Source organism: Glossina fuscipes, unplaced genomic scaffold, assembly GCF_014805625.2.
Source record: "Glossina fuscipes isolate IAEA_lab_2018 unplaced genomic scaffold, Yale_Gfus_2 0, whole genome shotgun sequence".
In the NCBI taxonomy this organism is placed as follows: domain Eukaryota; kingdom Metazoa; phylum Arthropoda; class Insecta; order Diptera; family Glossinidae; genus Glossina; species Glossina fuscipes.
In genome coordinates, this window is record NW_023998414.1 from 7,532,085 (window position 1) to 7,546,520 (window position 14,436).

The 14,436-nt window shown below is 33.3% G+C and overlaps 1 protein-coding gene across 3 annotated transcripts in view; it reads right to left on the bottom strand.

Annotated features, from left to right (window-relative positions):
- Positions 1 to 14,436, bottom strand: part of LOC119641427 (protein-tyrosine sulfotransferase) — a 48,172-nt gene that overhangs the window by 12,856 nt on the left and 20,880 nt on the right. For 2 of the 3 annotated variants that reach the window (XM_038040125.1, XM_038040116.1), the window contains exons 3-6: positions 7,278 to 7,518; positions 7,015 to 7,194; positions 4,852 to 4,988; positions 3,686 to 3,884 (exon numbers count right to left, since the gene is read on the bottom strand). In XM_038040125.1, the coding sequence (XP_037896053.1) occupies positions 3,686 to 3,884; positions 4,852 to 4,988; positions 7,015 to 7,194; positions 7,278 to 7,518 (757 nt within the window). The remainder of the gene's footprint in view (positions 1 to 3,685; positions 3,885 to 4,851; positions 4,989 to 7,014; positions 7,195 to 7,277; positions 7,519 to 14,436) is intronic. The other variant, XM_038040131.1, reaches the window with a different exon arrangement.

Sequence of the window (14,436 nt, forward strand, 5' to 3'; positions counted from 1 at the left end):
ATATGGGCAACAAGAAAAAAGAAAAGAAAAAGTTCTTCTAAATATTTAAATATTATATATATAGCTTTGTCACGAACTCATCGCTAATGGACGGTAAAACTTTTCAAAGCGTATTACAAATGCAAGCCGAATGAATGCGAAAAGTTGTAATGCGTAAAGTTGGCTAAAATATATCTGTTTGCTAAAGGGAGAATGCTATTGAGTTAGTTAGGTCAGTTGCATTGCGTCCGTTTCATACTACAAGAGAACAAACTTATTTAAAATTTACGTACGATAAAAATAATAATAAGTAAGCAAAAAGATTTATAGTTACAAACAGATAAAGTGCAAGAAGAGATTCTACAAACAGGATGGGAAAAGGTCAGCCATCTACAGAGTGCATGATTAGTTTAATAATGCAGTAAAGGAAAACGAGTAAGAAATTTATATGCGGCAGTGACTGAACATCATCTTTTATAGCCGTCACCTTTATCTTGAAAAAAAAAAAAAACTCGAAAAACAATTGCAAAAACAATTTCTCTACAATACTCGAGAAGAGAGAACGTAATCGATTTTTGGCATATTTGTACAGGCATTGCAGTTTATTTGATGGAATATACGCGAAATTTTACTTGTTATAATCTATGAGCGGAGAGTAGAAATATTATTAATTTTCTTAAATGCATAATGTTGCCAATTGTCTACATTCCAGTTTTACTTAATTTAAAAATTTAAGTAAACAAAAAAAAACGAAAAAAAAATTAAAACATTTAACGATAAAAAAGAAAAACACTATTGAAAGATTGCTACATAACGAAGAGATCTGAAGTCTTAGACAAACAATGTAAAAATCTCCACCTCTATGCATGATTATCTAAATTTATATTATTATTATATTGTCTTTGATAATATAAACGTGCAGGCAAAAAAAGGTTCAATATTTTCGGCAAATTTCAAGCCGATATCTAGACAGATAAACAGATAAACGCGCAGGCACGCTTTGAGAGTCCGACTCTCTTCTGGATTTTGCAAACGTTTCGATAAAATGAATATACTCTGCACGCGTCCTTCACTGCTAGAGTATAAAAATGCGTTTGTCGTTAAACGGTTGGTAAACATGAACTACAAGATTTAGTTTAATTAAAATTATAAGTACGAAAACGTACGATTGATTTGAAGGATGACCCCTAACTAGATTCTATATTGCAAAAGTAATTAAGCAATTCAGGCGCAAATCAGACGTTATTGTACAAGTACAAGCGTCAACTTAGTGTAAATGGAAACTACATTCCCGAGTATGAATGCTGGATGGGAAGAAAAGAGAAAAAAGCAAAAGGGAGAGAGAGAAAGAAAATAATAGAGTGGAATGATGAGATAAAAGCTTGTGTCCTACAAGACGCAACCTATGAAGAAGCCAAGATAACGCTGCACGGTCAACTAACTGTGCAAATATTCACTGGCAAATCTACTACTAAGGGATTTAGTATGAAACTTTCAAGTAAATTGTGCGTTCGCTCGTTTTCGTTAAGAAAGAAAAAATATCTGTATATATGTGTGTGTTGATAACAAATATATGAACATTTTATTAGATCGAGTTTGACTTGCAGCAAAGTATCTTTTCACGAACATATCCCAATTGTCAAAACAAAAAGATAAACAACAATAATGCAAAGAATATTTGGCGCAAAAAAAAAAAGCGACAACAATAAATAAATAAATTTACTAAGTGTAAGTTACTAATATAAATTTTTATTTTTTTTATTTTTTTTCTTTTCATACTCTGCACGACTTGTGGAACATGAGTGTATTGAGATAGCCGAACGTTTTATTATATCGATCGAGCGATCACTTTCTAAATTTGATCTAAAATCGCCTGAGATATTCTGCTGAAGCAGTTTAGTACGCTCGCATGTTTCAAACTATTCTCTCACTATATTCGGATTAAACCTCATTGTTCGGACCGCTATTCTCGTATGACGTATAACTGTATTAAGCGAAATGCAAGGCGCAGGGTATTTAATGGTGGACACTGTAGTGTTTTCTCATATAAATATATATATTCATCGCAATATCGTTTTATTCAGGAAAGTTATGCTTTTCTTTAGTAACTTCCATAACACTGTGGTTTTCACTCTGCTCTTCCTTCTTATTGGCTTACTATTGGCATGATCGGACACAGAATCGAACCAATTCTATATATATGTATATATAAAATTATTCCAATTCAATTGATTCAATTGATTCAATACAGAAGCTAATTCAATTTTTATTTCGATTACACACACAAGCGACAATAACTTACACGGATGCGTTAGACATAATAATAATAATAATAATTAGTTTTCCGGCCTACCTACTAAATAATCGGAACATTGTCTGGTTGTGTGAACATTTTACGCAACAAAATGTTTACATGAATTGGAAGGGGATTGGCTCTATGAACATTTCTACATTCATGCGTCACATATTATCCTAATATGCTACGACTTCAAAAAAAAAAAAAATAAATAAATAAATCAAATTAAGATCAAAGGAGTGTGCGACAAATTGTTCTCTCTTCGCCTTCTAGGCTTTTCGTTCTTTAAAAAATAAAAAAAAAGTAGGGAAAGAGTGAAAAATGCGTTAAGGTTTTCCTTGGCACGCATTGCTATCAATCTTTTAATTGTTAAGACACTGCTAGACCGATCTCACAATAAACTTTTAAATGGCTTTTAAGCTTATCCGCGATCGTTAATCGATGTCACATTTAGCTTCTAAATGGCTTAAGGAAATATCTTAACAAAGTTAAAAATTTATTTATCTATTTTTAATTACACATAACTTGCACCTTTCTGTATCCAAATACTTTTGATATAATATTTGTAAGAATACAATGTTCTATGGATTTGATAGGTCAGAGCGTACGGCGTCTACTGTAGAGATATCAAGCAGATTTATTTTTCAAGTTGCTGTCAAGTTTTTTACATCAATGCTTACGATCGTACGTAATCTTACGAATAAAAGACACCGCTGTGAACGAAGAAAGACATATTATGTAGACATCGTTTTATAGTAGGGTCGTTTTGCGGGTCGGCGGCTTTCACGAACGAATATTACAAACAAGATAATTAATCAGGTTTAACGTCGTAATCCTTTTAATCAATTTTTTTTTTTTTTTTTGATGAAAAATTGAATAATATACGTAACGTATTGAATTTTTATATGCATGAAAACTTTTAAACCTTTATATTGTTGATTGATGCGCGATGGCAACTAATTGGTCATTATTGCGATATACGAAATCGAAAATGACACAATTGTGTGAGTAGGAATGTCACAGTAGAGTAATAAATTTATATGCAATACATGCAATATAAACGGAAACAACGACGTATCAACGTTGCGGACAATTCTCCAATCAAAACTTTTACACAAAAGAAGGAAAACAACAAAAGACTAATATACATAGAGACATAGTACGGATAATAGCGGAAACTGTAAAACTTAAATATATTGCACAAAATAAAGACAAACTAAATAAAGCGGTAACAACAACAACAACAACAACAACAACAACAACAACAACAATAACAATAATAATAATAACAACCATAATTATAATAATAATAATAATAGCAACAACAACAACAAGAATAACAATAACAAAATAACACACAACTAAAACACAACGAAAACACGAAAAGGACACTTTGTAAGCTGCACATACCTTAGAAGTGTTATCCTCCACCCAGGCATCTGGCTTACCGTAATCCGGTGGATTGGCGAACGGGTCGTAGCCCAAAACGGATAGCATTGGCGCGATATGTGCCATATCGCGTGCCACATCCTTTGGTATATGTCCCACCCATTTGGACAAAGCTTCAAGATTAACTGGTTTAATTACCTGATCCGACGACCGTTCAACTCTATTGTAAATATAGCGAAGAAAAGCAAGAAAAGTAACACATAAATGTAATAATAATAATAATTGAAATTAGATTTTAAATACACAGAATGAATGAATTATACAGAAAGAAATCATTTTAGAGTCAAGACGAATTCAGTTACACCATCTCTTGGCGTCCATGCTAATATTGTCGCATAAGTAAATTCTCCGGCATATAGGATTTGGTTTCCAAGAATAGATGTTGGGTTAAATTCAGGAGCGAAGACTTGTTTTTTTTTTTTTTTTTTATTCATAGAACAAACACCTTGCTTTCCTCAGATATGAAAATTTGTCGATTTCATTTCTTTCAGATAGAATGAAAAGCCGTTTCAGATTGATTTTTTTTTTTTTTTTTTATTCTTTTTGCAAAGCAAAGGACATAACCTAACACGTTTCGCTATACAAATAGTCGTGATAGTGGCGGTGATTGCTTTGTCAGTGATTTAATAGTCGACATTATGAAAACAACGATAACTAGCAGTCGCTAAAGACACACACAAGGTACCCAGAGAAATGCAGAAAACAAAAAAAAAAAAAAAAAAACGAGAGAGAGAAAGAAAAGAAATGGAAACACGACCGACTGCGCAGCATATACACCAAGTTAAAGTCGTGGCGTAAATTAAATTATTTTCTCTTGTTTTCATTATACTATTTTTTTTTTTTTTTTTTTTTGCTTTCGGTCCAGCATCAGATGGAGTATTATAATTAAATTTTCTTTAGATTACAACGAGCAGACCAACAGCTAGATATGCTAGAAAAGACATAATCCATATACAGGTATATATATATATATATATATGAGATCGTAAGAATTCACACACAATTGTTCGCTGGTTTTTTGTTTAGTAATTAATTCAAAGCAAAATGAAAAGGAAAATAGAAGATGGAAAATAAATGTTTGTATATATATATATATATATATATATATATATGATATTGATTCTTACTTAGACAAAGGTACTCCATTCGGTTTATTGATGAATTCTTCATGATGCAGCACTGCCTCATCCCACGGTACATCAACGAAACTCAAAATTTTCCTCATCCATTTCTCCGGATGTAACACCAATTGCTCGTAGTAAACCTATATAAATTAAACGCAAATTATGTAAAAATGAAAATAATATTTTATGCATATATACACATGCGTGACACATCACACATCACACATCACACATCATCATCGATGATAATAAGTGAAATATCAAATTTTCATTTTAAAAAATTTATATATACGTATGTATGAGTGATGAAAATGACTAAAGCGGTTTTTACTAATACGCGTATGACAGGTTGTATGTGCACTTTAAAAAAGGAATTTGCATCAAATGCGCTTTAGCTGATTTTTAGATGAGCTTTCAAACGATAATTCTCTCACTCATATATTGATAACATGAAAAGTTCGTACAATGATTCAATAGTTAAAAGCGTGCGTTCGCAATTTTATTGAAAACATTAAAATACTATAGCGTTTAATTGTGGGATGATACAACGTTACAACGACTATCGATACGTTAATATGGCTGATTAAAAAAACTTGAAAGAGCAAAAAAAAAAAGAAAAAAAAAAGAAATATGTATAGTCGTGAACGATGTCGTGAAACGTTGGCGTTCTCTCTTAACACTTAATTGGCGAAAACGCAGCATCAAACAAAAGGCATCAGTTTCAATGCTGCACAAGACAACACCGAGACCCAAATTAAATTAAGAGCAAAAGTGTACACTCAAGGACTTGAATCGAATTCTTTGATTCCTATTAGTAGCTGTTCTCATAATATTTTTTGCCAATAAATGAGCGCATTATTGCTGAGGAATATATATACATGGACTGGATATTTTGTTATATGAATATATATATATATATATACATATATATATATATATATATTTAAATCAATCTCATTTCCCGAATGAATAATGAATTTGTCTGCTTGATAATTGATCGATCAGGTTGTTCTATGCATGCAAAGATTTTAAAATGCAATTTTAGGGAATTTCCAATTGGATGGCAAACTTAATATACCTACACGTTTTCATTCATTGCGAATGAATGAAAACGTGTAGACAATATGGTGTGCAAAAGGCAAAAGGCAACATGAATGAGTTCATTGCAAAGTTGAGGTGGTTGGGCGGATTGTTGGGCGTTGCTAGATTCATTTATTGGAGCATATGCAGCAGCATAGGAGGATAGCAGACACATTGATGATTTACAGAGATACAAACTAAACTAGTAACGGCACAGGCATGCGAAGGGATCTCAGAGAAATTGATTGCGTGCAGATGACATTTTCGAAAGTATTAAATATAGAAAAGGCGATGCATAATTTCATTTAAATCTTCCACGCTATTAACACAGACAGTGACATACTGGCATCCTTGCTGCATGCACAGCAAATAACCATTAAAAGATATCATTATTATGCTCGCATAAATTGATAAGAATAAATGATCATTTAAGCTCACAAATTAAAACATCTTACAATGCGTTTATATTGATGCGAAATCAAATCATTCCATTTGAAATTACGTACGATATAGTTATTATATAGGAAGAAAATATATTGAAAATTTTTTAACGAAAGAAACAATAATAACATGATATATATATATATATATATATATATATATATATATATATGTACGTATATGTGTATTGTGCATCAAATTGAATTTTTAATTCCCAACACGAATTGCACTGTAATTGCGGCTCTATTCCGCAACATTTAACCGCTAGGTGAACGTCATTTGTGCGCCCAACAATTAATTGCTGCTAACATTATTTTATGCGATGTAAAACTATTTACCGCATATGGATTAGTTGTCAAACAAAAAAAAAAAAAAGAAAAAAAAAGTTGAATAATTCTTTGAATTTTCTATTTGATACACATATGATGTGACCGCTTGACATAAGGGCTTAATGGTAAGACAATTCTTCTAATTTTTATTGCCTACGACTGTTCAAAGAAGCGTTGCGTTTACACACACTTGACAGTAATATTGATGAATTTCAGTCTTTAGACGAAATGGGAATGTGTGTGTAGTATTTATGAAAGTGTAACTGTAAGTGTATGCAAGGCATACATAATTCTTATACAACTATATAACACTTACCATCATGCAACGCTCTTTGCCAATATCTTTGCACTGATTGTGCATAACCTCAATGGCATGATTCCATTTTTGCATACACTGACGATAGCTGCTTAAATCGAATCCTGTTATCGTCACCTTCCGCGATATTATTGAATGTACCGTAGCACGGCCGTCACGTACCATAAACAAAAATTTCGCCTAAAATAGGAAGAAAAAAAAAGAAAAGAAAATTCATTAAACCTCATATTACTTAGGGATGCAATCAATCGGCATAACCATACATTAGGAAATAGTTCTATCATATAGGAACCCATTTTGAGCGTTAAAGGATCTTTGTTGCATAAACGTGGAGCTGGATCGCCATGTTTTGCAATCACTTCTAAACAAAATTGAGCTATGGCACTGTTGAGGACCTCTTTCGTTATACCCGCCTCCTCTAACCGCAACGACTCTTTTTCCGATTTCAGCCAATGCGCTCGCAGCTGCAATAATCGCGGTATAACACGTGTCTCTTGTCCGCATCTGAAATGATAAAAAAAACGAAAAATAAAAATTCCGTTTCTATTTGACGTTTTCTTATAAAAATTCTTATTAAAAGTAAAAGAAAAAAAAAAAAAAAAAAAAAAACGACCAAAAAACACACACCTTAAGGCCAGAGGCAAAAATGAAATGAAAAGGAAAAAAGTTTTTCTAAAAACTGTACCAATCAATCGGCAGACAATAGCTTATACTCCTATACAATTAATTCATCTAATATATATATATATATATATATATGCATACATATACATATAAATGTTTTTTCAACGCATACTTCGAATGATGATTTCTTCTTCTAGCACTAGAACGCACACATTCAAGCATGCTATTCAAAATAACAAAGACAGAGTAGCTTTCAATTTCATTACAGTTGAGAACAAAAAGATGGCGAAAAACCTTGTTAACTTTAACTTTGCACGGCACGATACAATGGGGTACTAACAAGGTTACACAAAAGATTGCATTTTCGCATTTTAAAGAAATTCCGTGGAAAATTTTTTCAAATATATTTAAAATACACATACACGACACCACAATTCAAGTAAACAAAGATAACTGTAACTGTATCAATGGTCGTGGGTTCTCATATCTCAAGGGCATCTTTACTCGATACCACAAGCTGCGACGTTGCACTGTTGGTAATTCTGCTACGTTATATTTGATTTGACTTTGCGTTGTAAGACTGTTTCCTGTTAGCAAATGACTTTAACAATCATCGGTTAGCTGGTTCCATCTCACTCACTTTGAGGCAATCTCTTAACGGCAATGCGTTAAACGGAGTGACATGGAATTACCATATTTTATATTAATTTATTCGTCTTGTTACTGCAAATTCTTGTCAACTCTGACGTCGTTCAGCGCATCGCGACATCTGCGACATTTATCAAGCGTCCTTTTTAGTAGAACAATTTATCGCGAGCTGCAGAACACGTTTTAGTTCTCGTAATCTTCGCATCATTTGATATAAATTTTGCTCTCGGCTTGGATTTATGCGTTTAAAATCCGCAAACATTTGGGCAATGGCAGCACTTCGAACGATCCTTTATTATTGCAACCATGAATAAACGTGCTCCATGGTTGGATTAAAGCTGATAACTAAAGCTGATAGGATATCAACTGTCCATCTGTCTTATCGAAAATAATTTTCAGAATTTTCTTTTTAATGTTTTCTGGCTTTGAAGGGTATCTTTAAATCGATAGCAGTCAAAATCAACAAAATACTATTCGTTAGCAGCGAGGTGTAGTTGGTGCAATTTGATGACCATAACGACTGTAGGTTAAATTAGTTTTGTTCATATTCGAAAAACATGATCGAATAAAAACTAATTATATAAGCTTAAAATGAAAAGCAAAAAAACAAAAAAATAAATAAAGAAATAAAAAAAAACAAAACGCAATTATTGTAAGAAATCTTTAATGTTGACCGACGAGCCAGTATAATATTGTTTTCTTCTTTCTTATGTCCAAGCAGATTTCGAAGAAACAAATATTTCAAATGAATGCAACAATAGGAGGACAACAACAAAGCAGAAGCTCATGGGTGAATTTCTAAAACAGACGTTTTACTATGAAAACAATACCGGCGTTAGGAGGTTATGAGATAGACAGCCGTACCGTACAGTTGAAACACAACAAACACACGTTGGCATGAATGGTTGGCAAATAACAAAAGAATGAAACGATAGATGAAGCGCGAAAGGCTGTCTATGTATATAGCACGAACACAAACAAGTTGAAATAAAAACAGCTATTCCCGTTGCGTTGTTTTTATTCTCTTCTTTTACTTGCTCTAGATTTTCACATTTTCAAAACAGGCTTAACACAATTCATTGAAATGCAATGCTTGCTTACTCAAAGAAATATTGCCTTACATAACAATAATAATGGGCAGAAAAGTTTACATTAAGAAAACCTCCACGGCAATGATGATAATGATAATGATAATAATGATCATAATGATGATAATAATAATGATCATAATCATAATGACGATATGATGATTGTATATCGTTTAGGGGGGGGAAGGGGAGTGCTTAATAATTTGATTATACACTATTGCACTTGATTTTCTTTTGTTTGATTTAAGGAATATTTAAATATTTATTTAGTTAAATCCGTCCAAAAAAAAAAATTGGTTTACTTTCACGTCATTCGCGAATATTTCTCTCCGTAGATTTCTACTAATAATAATAATACCGTAGAGTATGTTAAATTTCTACTAATAATAATAATACCGTAGAGTATGTTAAATTTATCAATCGATGGGTGGCGATCATTGCAAGTCATTGTAAGTAAACTAACTAATCATTCGAAGACATCTCGCAAAGGTATTGATTTAAGTAAATATATATATATATTTTTTTTTTGTAATCGATTTCAACTAATAATGCTCTTAATAAAAATGAGGAGGAATTAATTCATGAATTATTTCAGCAAAGCTAAAAAGTTGTAAAGTTTTTTTCATGCCATCATAAAAAAAGGCGTAAAAGGAATTACGTAACATGTGCTTGGGGGGACCAAAGGTAATGAATGGCAAGGCGAAGGAGACGCCCGGGTCCTTCTTTTTAAATGATTGTTAGATGACGAAAGTAAGTAAATTAATTGACGACATTGCTAGGATAGCTACAGAAAGTGTAAACATTTCCTTATCAAAGGGCCTTTGAAATGTTTTCAGGAAGGCGAGGTCGACGATTGGGGACATTGGATACCAAATCCAAATAAATTTCCTCATCAATGTCCAACTGCAGGTAAGACATCACAAGCATTTGTCATCTAAGCCTGAAGGACGGTCGGACAGCAGACAACTAGAACTGAAGTAATATGTATCAGCTGAAATAAGCTGAATTAAGCCTTTTTTGAGTCTTGTTTTTTTTTTTTCTCTCTTTTCTTTCTTTTTCTTGAAAAGCGATTTCCCTTTCTACTCGTTACTCTTTAGATGGTCTCATCGAAATGCCTTAGTTACTTGCAAACTGACGAAAGGTTCTTTAAAAAGTCCTTTCATACTCCGCAAGTGTTGGAATGCATTTCTAGCGAATCCATTATTTGCAAAAACAAAAGAACGGTTCCAAAAAAGAAAAAAAAAAAAAAATGCGTTTAAAACTAGTTATCATCTCCTTTTTACTCTCACAGTTTGTTGTTGTTGTTAGATTCTCGGAATTGTTATCTCATCGTTGAGAAAATATTTTTTGTACTATCCTTTCTGTTCACTTTTGTTTCCCACTGTTTTTCTCCCCCCCAAATAGAATTCATAAATAATAAATATTTTGTAACCGCCATCGTCCTCCCCCTTCCCCCCTGCTGATGTTTATATTTATTCAGATCTTTACAAAAACGAAAAAAGAAAAAAAAAAAAGAAGAAAAATTATATGCAGAAGAAAAATATAAAAAGACAAAAAAAGCAAAAAAAAAAAAAAAAGAAAAAAAAAAGTCCTGAATGCAAATAAAATGTGGGTGCGGATGCATGCATGTATGTAACTGCTGTGCGTTCTATGCTTTGTGTTTCTAAGGGATATTGTTAGGTTTCTAGGACACACACACACACACACACACACACACACCATTCATATATGCTGTCGGTATGCTTTTTTAGATAATACCGAGTTGAGAGCTGAGAGCATTCTCCTGTTACATGGTAAAAATGCTATTTAATGAATGGTTAGCATATGCTTGTGGTGGTATTGCATGCAAAAGCACTTTTTAATATTAGATGTCAGGCAGTGGCAGGACCTATAACCAAGATAATTTAAATGGGCCAATCTTAATATATAATTTAAAAAAATGCATCTTTACGCTCAAAAAGAAAAGCAACAAAAACAAAAGATAAATAAATAAATAAATATTTGGAACAAAGTAAGAGAATCCTGACAAGTGCATAACAAGATCGAACAATATTAGACCGACCGCCTGCTCATTGTTAATGCATCAATAGTATAGTATCACGCTTCCTTACACATTTTCACATAAAGTCATTTTACAAGGAAGACATAATAAATTCCGGTCAGTTAATTGATTCAATGATTGATTGGTAGCCATTTTCAAAAGACTTGAATCTTATCGTAAAAAATTCGTGTGATGAGAGAATTTTGAAGATTCTTTCTACCCGCAGCAGGCAACAGAGATTCACATTCACATTCGCCTTAGAGCGGACATTTGATTGGCATCGCTTCACGCCAATTCTGGATAATTATAAGCCATTTTCCTATAATAATTGAGGAGGGATTGTCAGTCGATTGCGACTCTGTTCCGCAGATTTAATTTAGTTACAATATTGCTATACTGTCTGGCGGGTAAATTGTGCGCTCGTTACGAGCATATTTGTAGACGAAACATGCCTGCCATTATTTATTAGGTCATTATTTAAAGGATCCACTGTTGTTGAAATTGCTTTATTGCATTATTGTGTGGAGATTACTGTGTAACGTTCACTTCAGATGGCTATTATGTCTACATGATAGATGACAAACCATTAATGGAATGTCCTCGACATCTATGTAACACGATGATAGTCACAAAATAAATACGAGAAAGAGAGTAACCGCAGAGAGTGACCGCAACCTTAGAAGTATGTGCCTGATCGATGGGTGTTATGCCTTGAACGACCAAACACGCATTGTAGCGACGACCGCATACCAACAAACAAAAAACGGATAAAGCAAGAGTTCATAATTTTAGCGTTGCCCTCACCAACATTCGCCTCTACCATGTTATCATCTTACAATATATTATAGCAGTGTAAACGCAGCCGCAATGATACCAAAAATCATGACTTAATGAGTTTTCCTCCTTTTCACCCACAAAAGAAAACTCGTCGAACGGCACTAGCCTTTCCTCGTCCTTTATTGCGTATGATTAACATTGGCTGTAAACGATATTTTATTGCCTGCTCGTGTTAGATTTCTATTTTTAGAATGACTTAAGCGACTCGAAGAAAAGGCATGCTTTTGTGCGCAGTCTCGCAACGCTTATTTTCAATCTCGCAAGATAATTCATATTTGATGATGAAAAAAAGAAAATGAAAAAAATTAGTTGCTCAACTAATATTATCTCAATTTGCCGAATGTCAGCTCGAAAACAAGACGCGTCGAGAGACAGGTCTAGCAATTGATTCAGTATGCCCGGGACACCTAAGAATGTAGATGCTTCGTGAATGAAAGTACAAAGCATAGGAGAACTCTCCTCTCCTGCTTTGTTTATCGTAAAACATATAAACAAAGTACTTTGTGTAGCATTATTGATTATTTGTATCATTTTTGTTTATTTATCTGTTTGTATACAATACAAGCTTTAAAGGATTACGAGTAACGCATCCCCCACACATCCTACAATAATAATTGTAAACTATAATGAATGATAAACATGTAGTGATTTATAACACTATGTGATATAATAGAAGAGAGAAGGGAAAAAACCCATTATCGTTATTAATATTTTACGATAATTAAATAATGTGTAGAGTTAATTTAGCATTTAACTTAAGATTAGAATTAGAATTATTAAGAAGAAAAACCTGTCTGTCTGTCTGTCTGTCCCTAATTACGTGCCAATCAAGTATAGAATAAACGTCGATGAAACACTACAGTTGTAGCTTGTGGCACAAAAGATGTTCCCTTTTAAATACGCAGCTGAATTGAGGCAAGTGCTTGAAATCACACAAACTAGAAGTTAAAAATAATCAAAGTCGTTGCAGTGCGTTCGAATCCAAAAAGCAAAAAAAAGAAACGCTAATCAAACCTCCGAACTCATTGAGCAGATATCAAATGCGATGCACCTTCGGCTAAAGACCAATATAGATATTGAACATCAGCAACATTTAGAAAATGCTTTACACATAACGAACCTTGTGACAGGGAATAGAAAGGAGAATGGGTGCTGTTGTCTCGTTAATTCTAAACTATTGAAAACATGAACTAACACGTCACACTTTAATGCCTTCTATATAGTAAAGCATTTCAAGCTCTATCGGCTGGACATCGCTAATTTAAAAATTTGACATTTGAAAATTATATAAAAAACGAAGAGAAGAAAGCGTGATCGATAATATATATATATATATATATAGATTGAAGAAGACTTACTTTGGGTTTGGGGGCAATATTATGCGTTGATCGATTAATGGGACGGTGAAACAGCGTACAGGCGCAAGATGGAAGTTACAAAAAAAAAAATAAATAAAATTGAAAAATATATTTTTCAGACTTATTTTCAATCTGTGACACAGGCTGCTTCACATCACGAACTATTGTATCTCGTCTTCGCAGAAGGCACTGTCAAAAGCTCTTCCGATTCTATGCACTGTACTGTTAGAGACTGCGAAAAACACCTTTTGTCAAATTTAGTGACATTCGTTGTGAAATACGCAACCGTGATGCCGCAGCACACTCTCTCCTCTCTACGAAGAAGGAGAAAATTAAATAAACTTATGACGTAAACTTAATAGCTGCGTATACTGGGTCTAAAATTTTAGTAAGAAGACTGATCGCCGATTCATCCACAAAAAAACACTCCCACAGTAGAAGAAATAAAAAGCTTGTGCATGACCGAGGTCATATTTAATAATTGCCAGAGTTTGCTTCTATGCACTTGCGTTTCAGGTGTCCGTTTGTCTTGATTTTGTACCCATTATCGAAGGATGACGAATATATTCGTTTTGTCGAAACGTTTACAATGCCCAGAAGAACGCTTGAGAGACACCACATTCTTCTTGATTCTTGATCAGCGTTAAATTTTGAATCGATTTAAGCATGTCCGTCCGTCCGTAAAATTGAAGCTGTCGACTTGAAATTTGGCAAAAAGATTGGAACTTCTTGGGTACAGCTTGGTATTGGAAACGGGCCAAAGCGGACGAAGGCAACGTCCACAGCAGTGCGTAAATTGAAAACACCTCTGTTTCTCAAGAGGAAG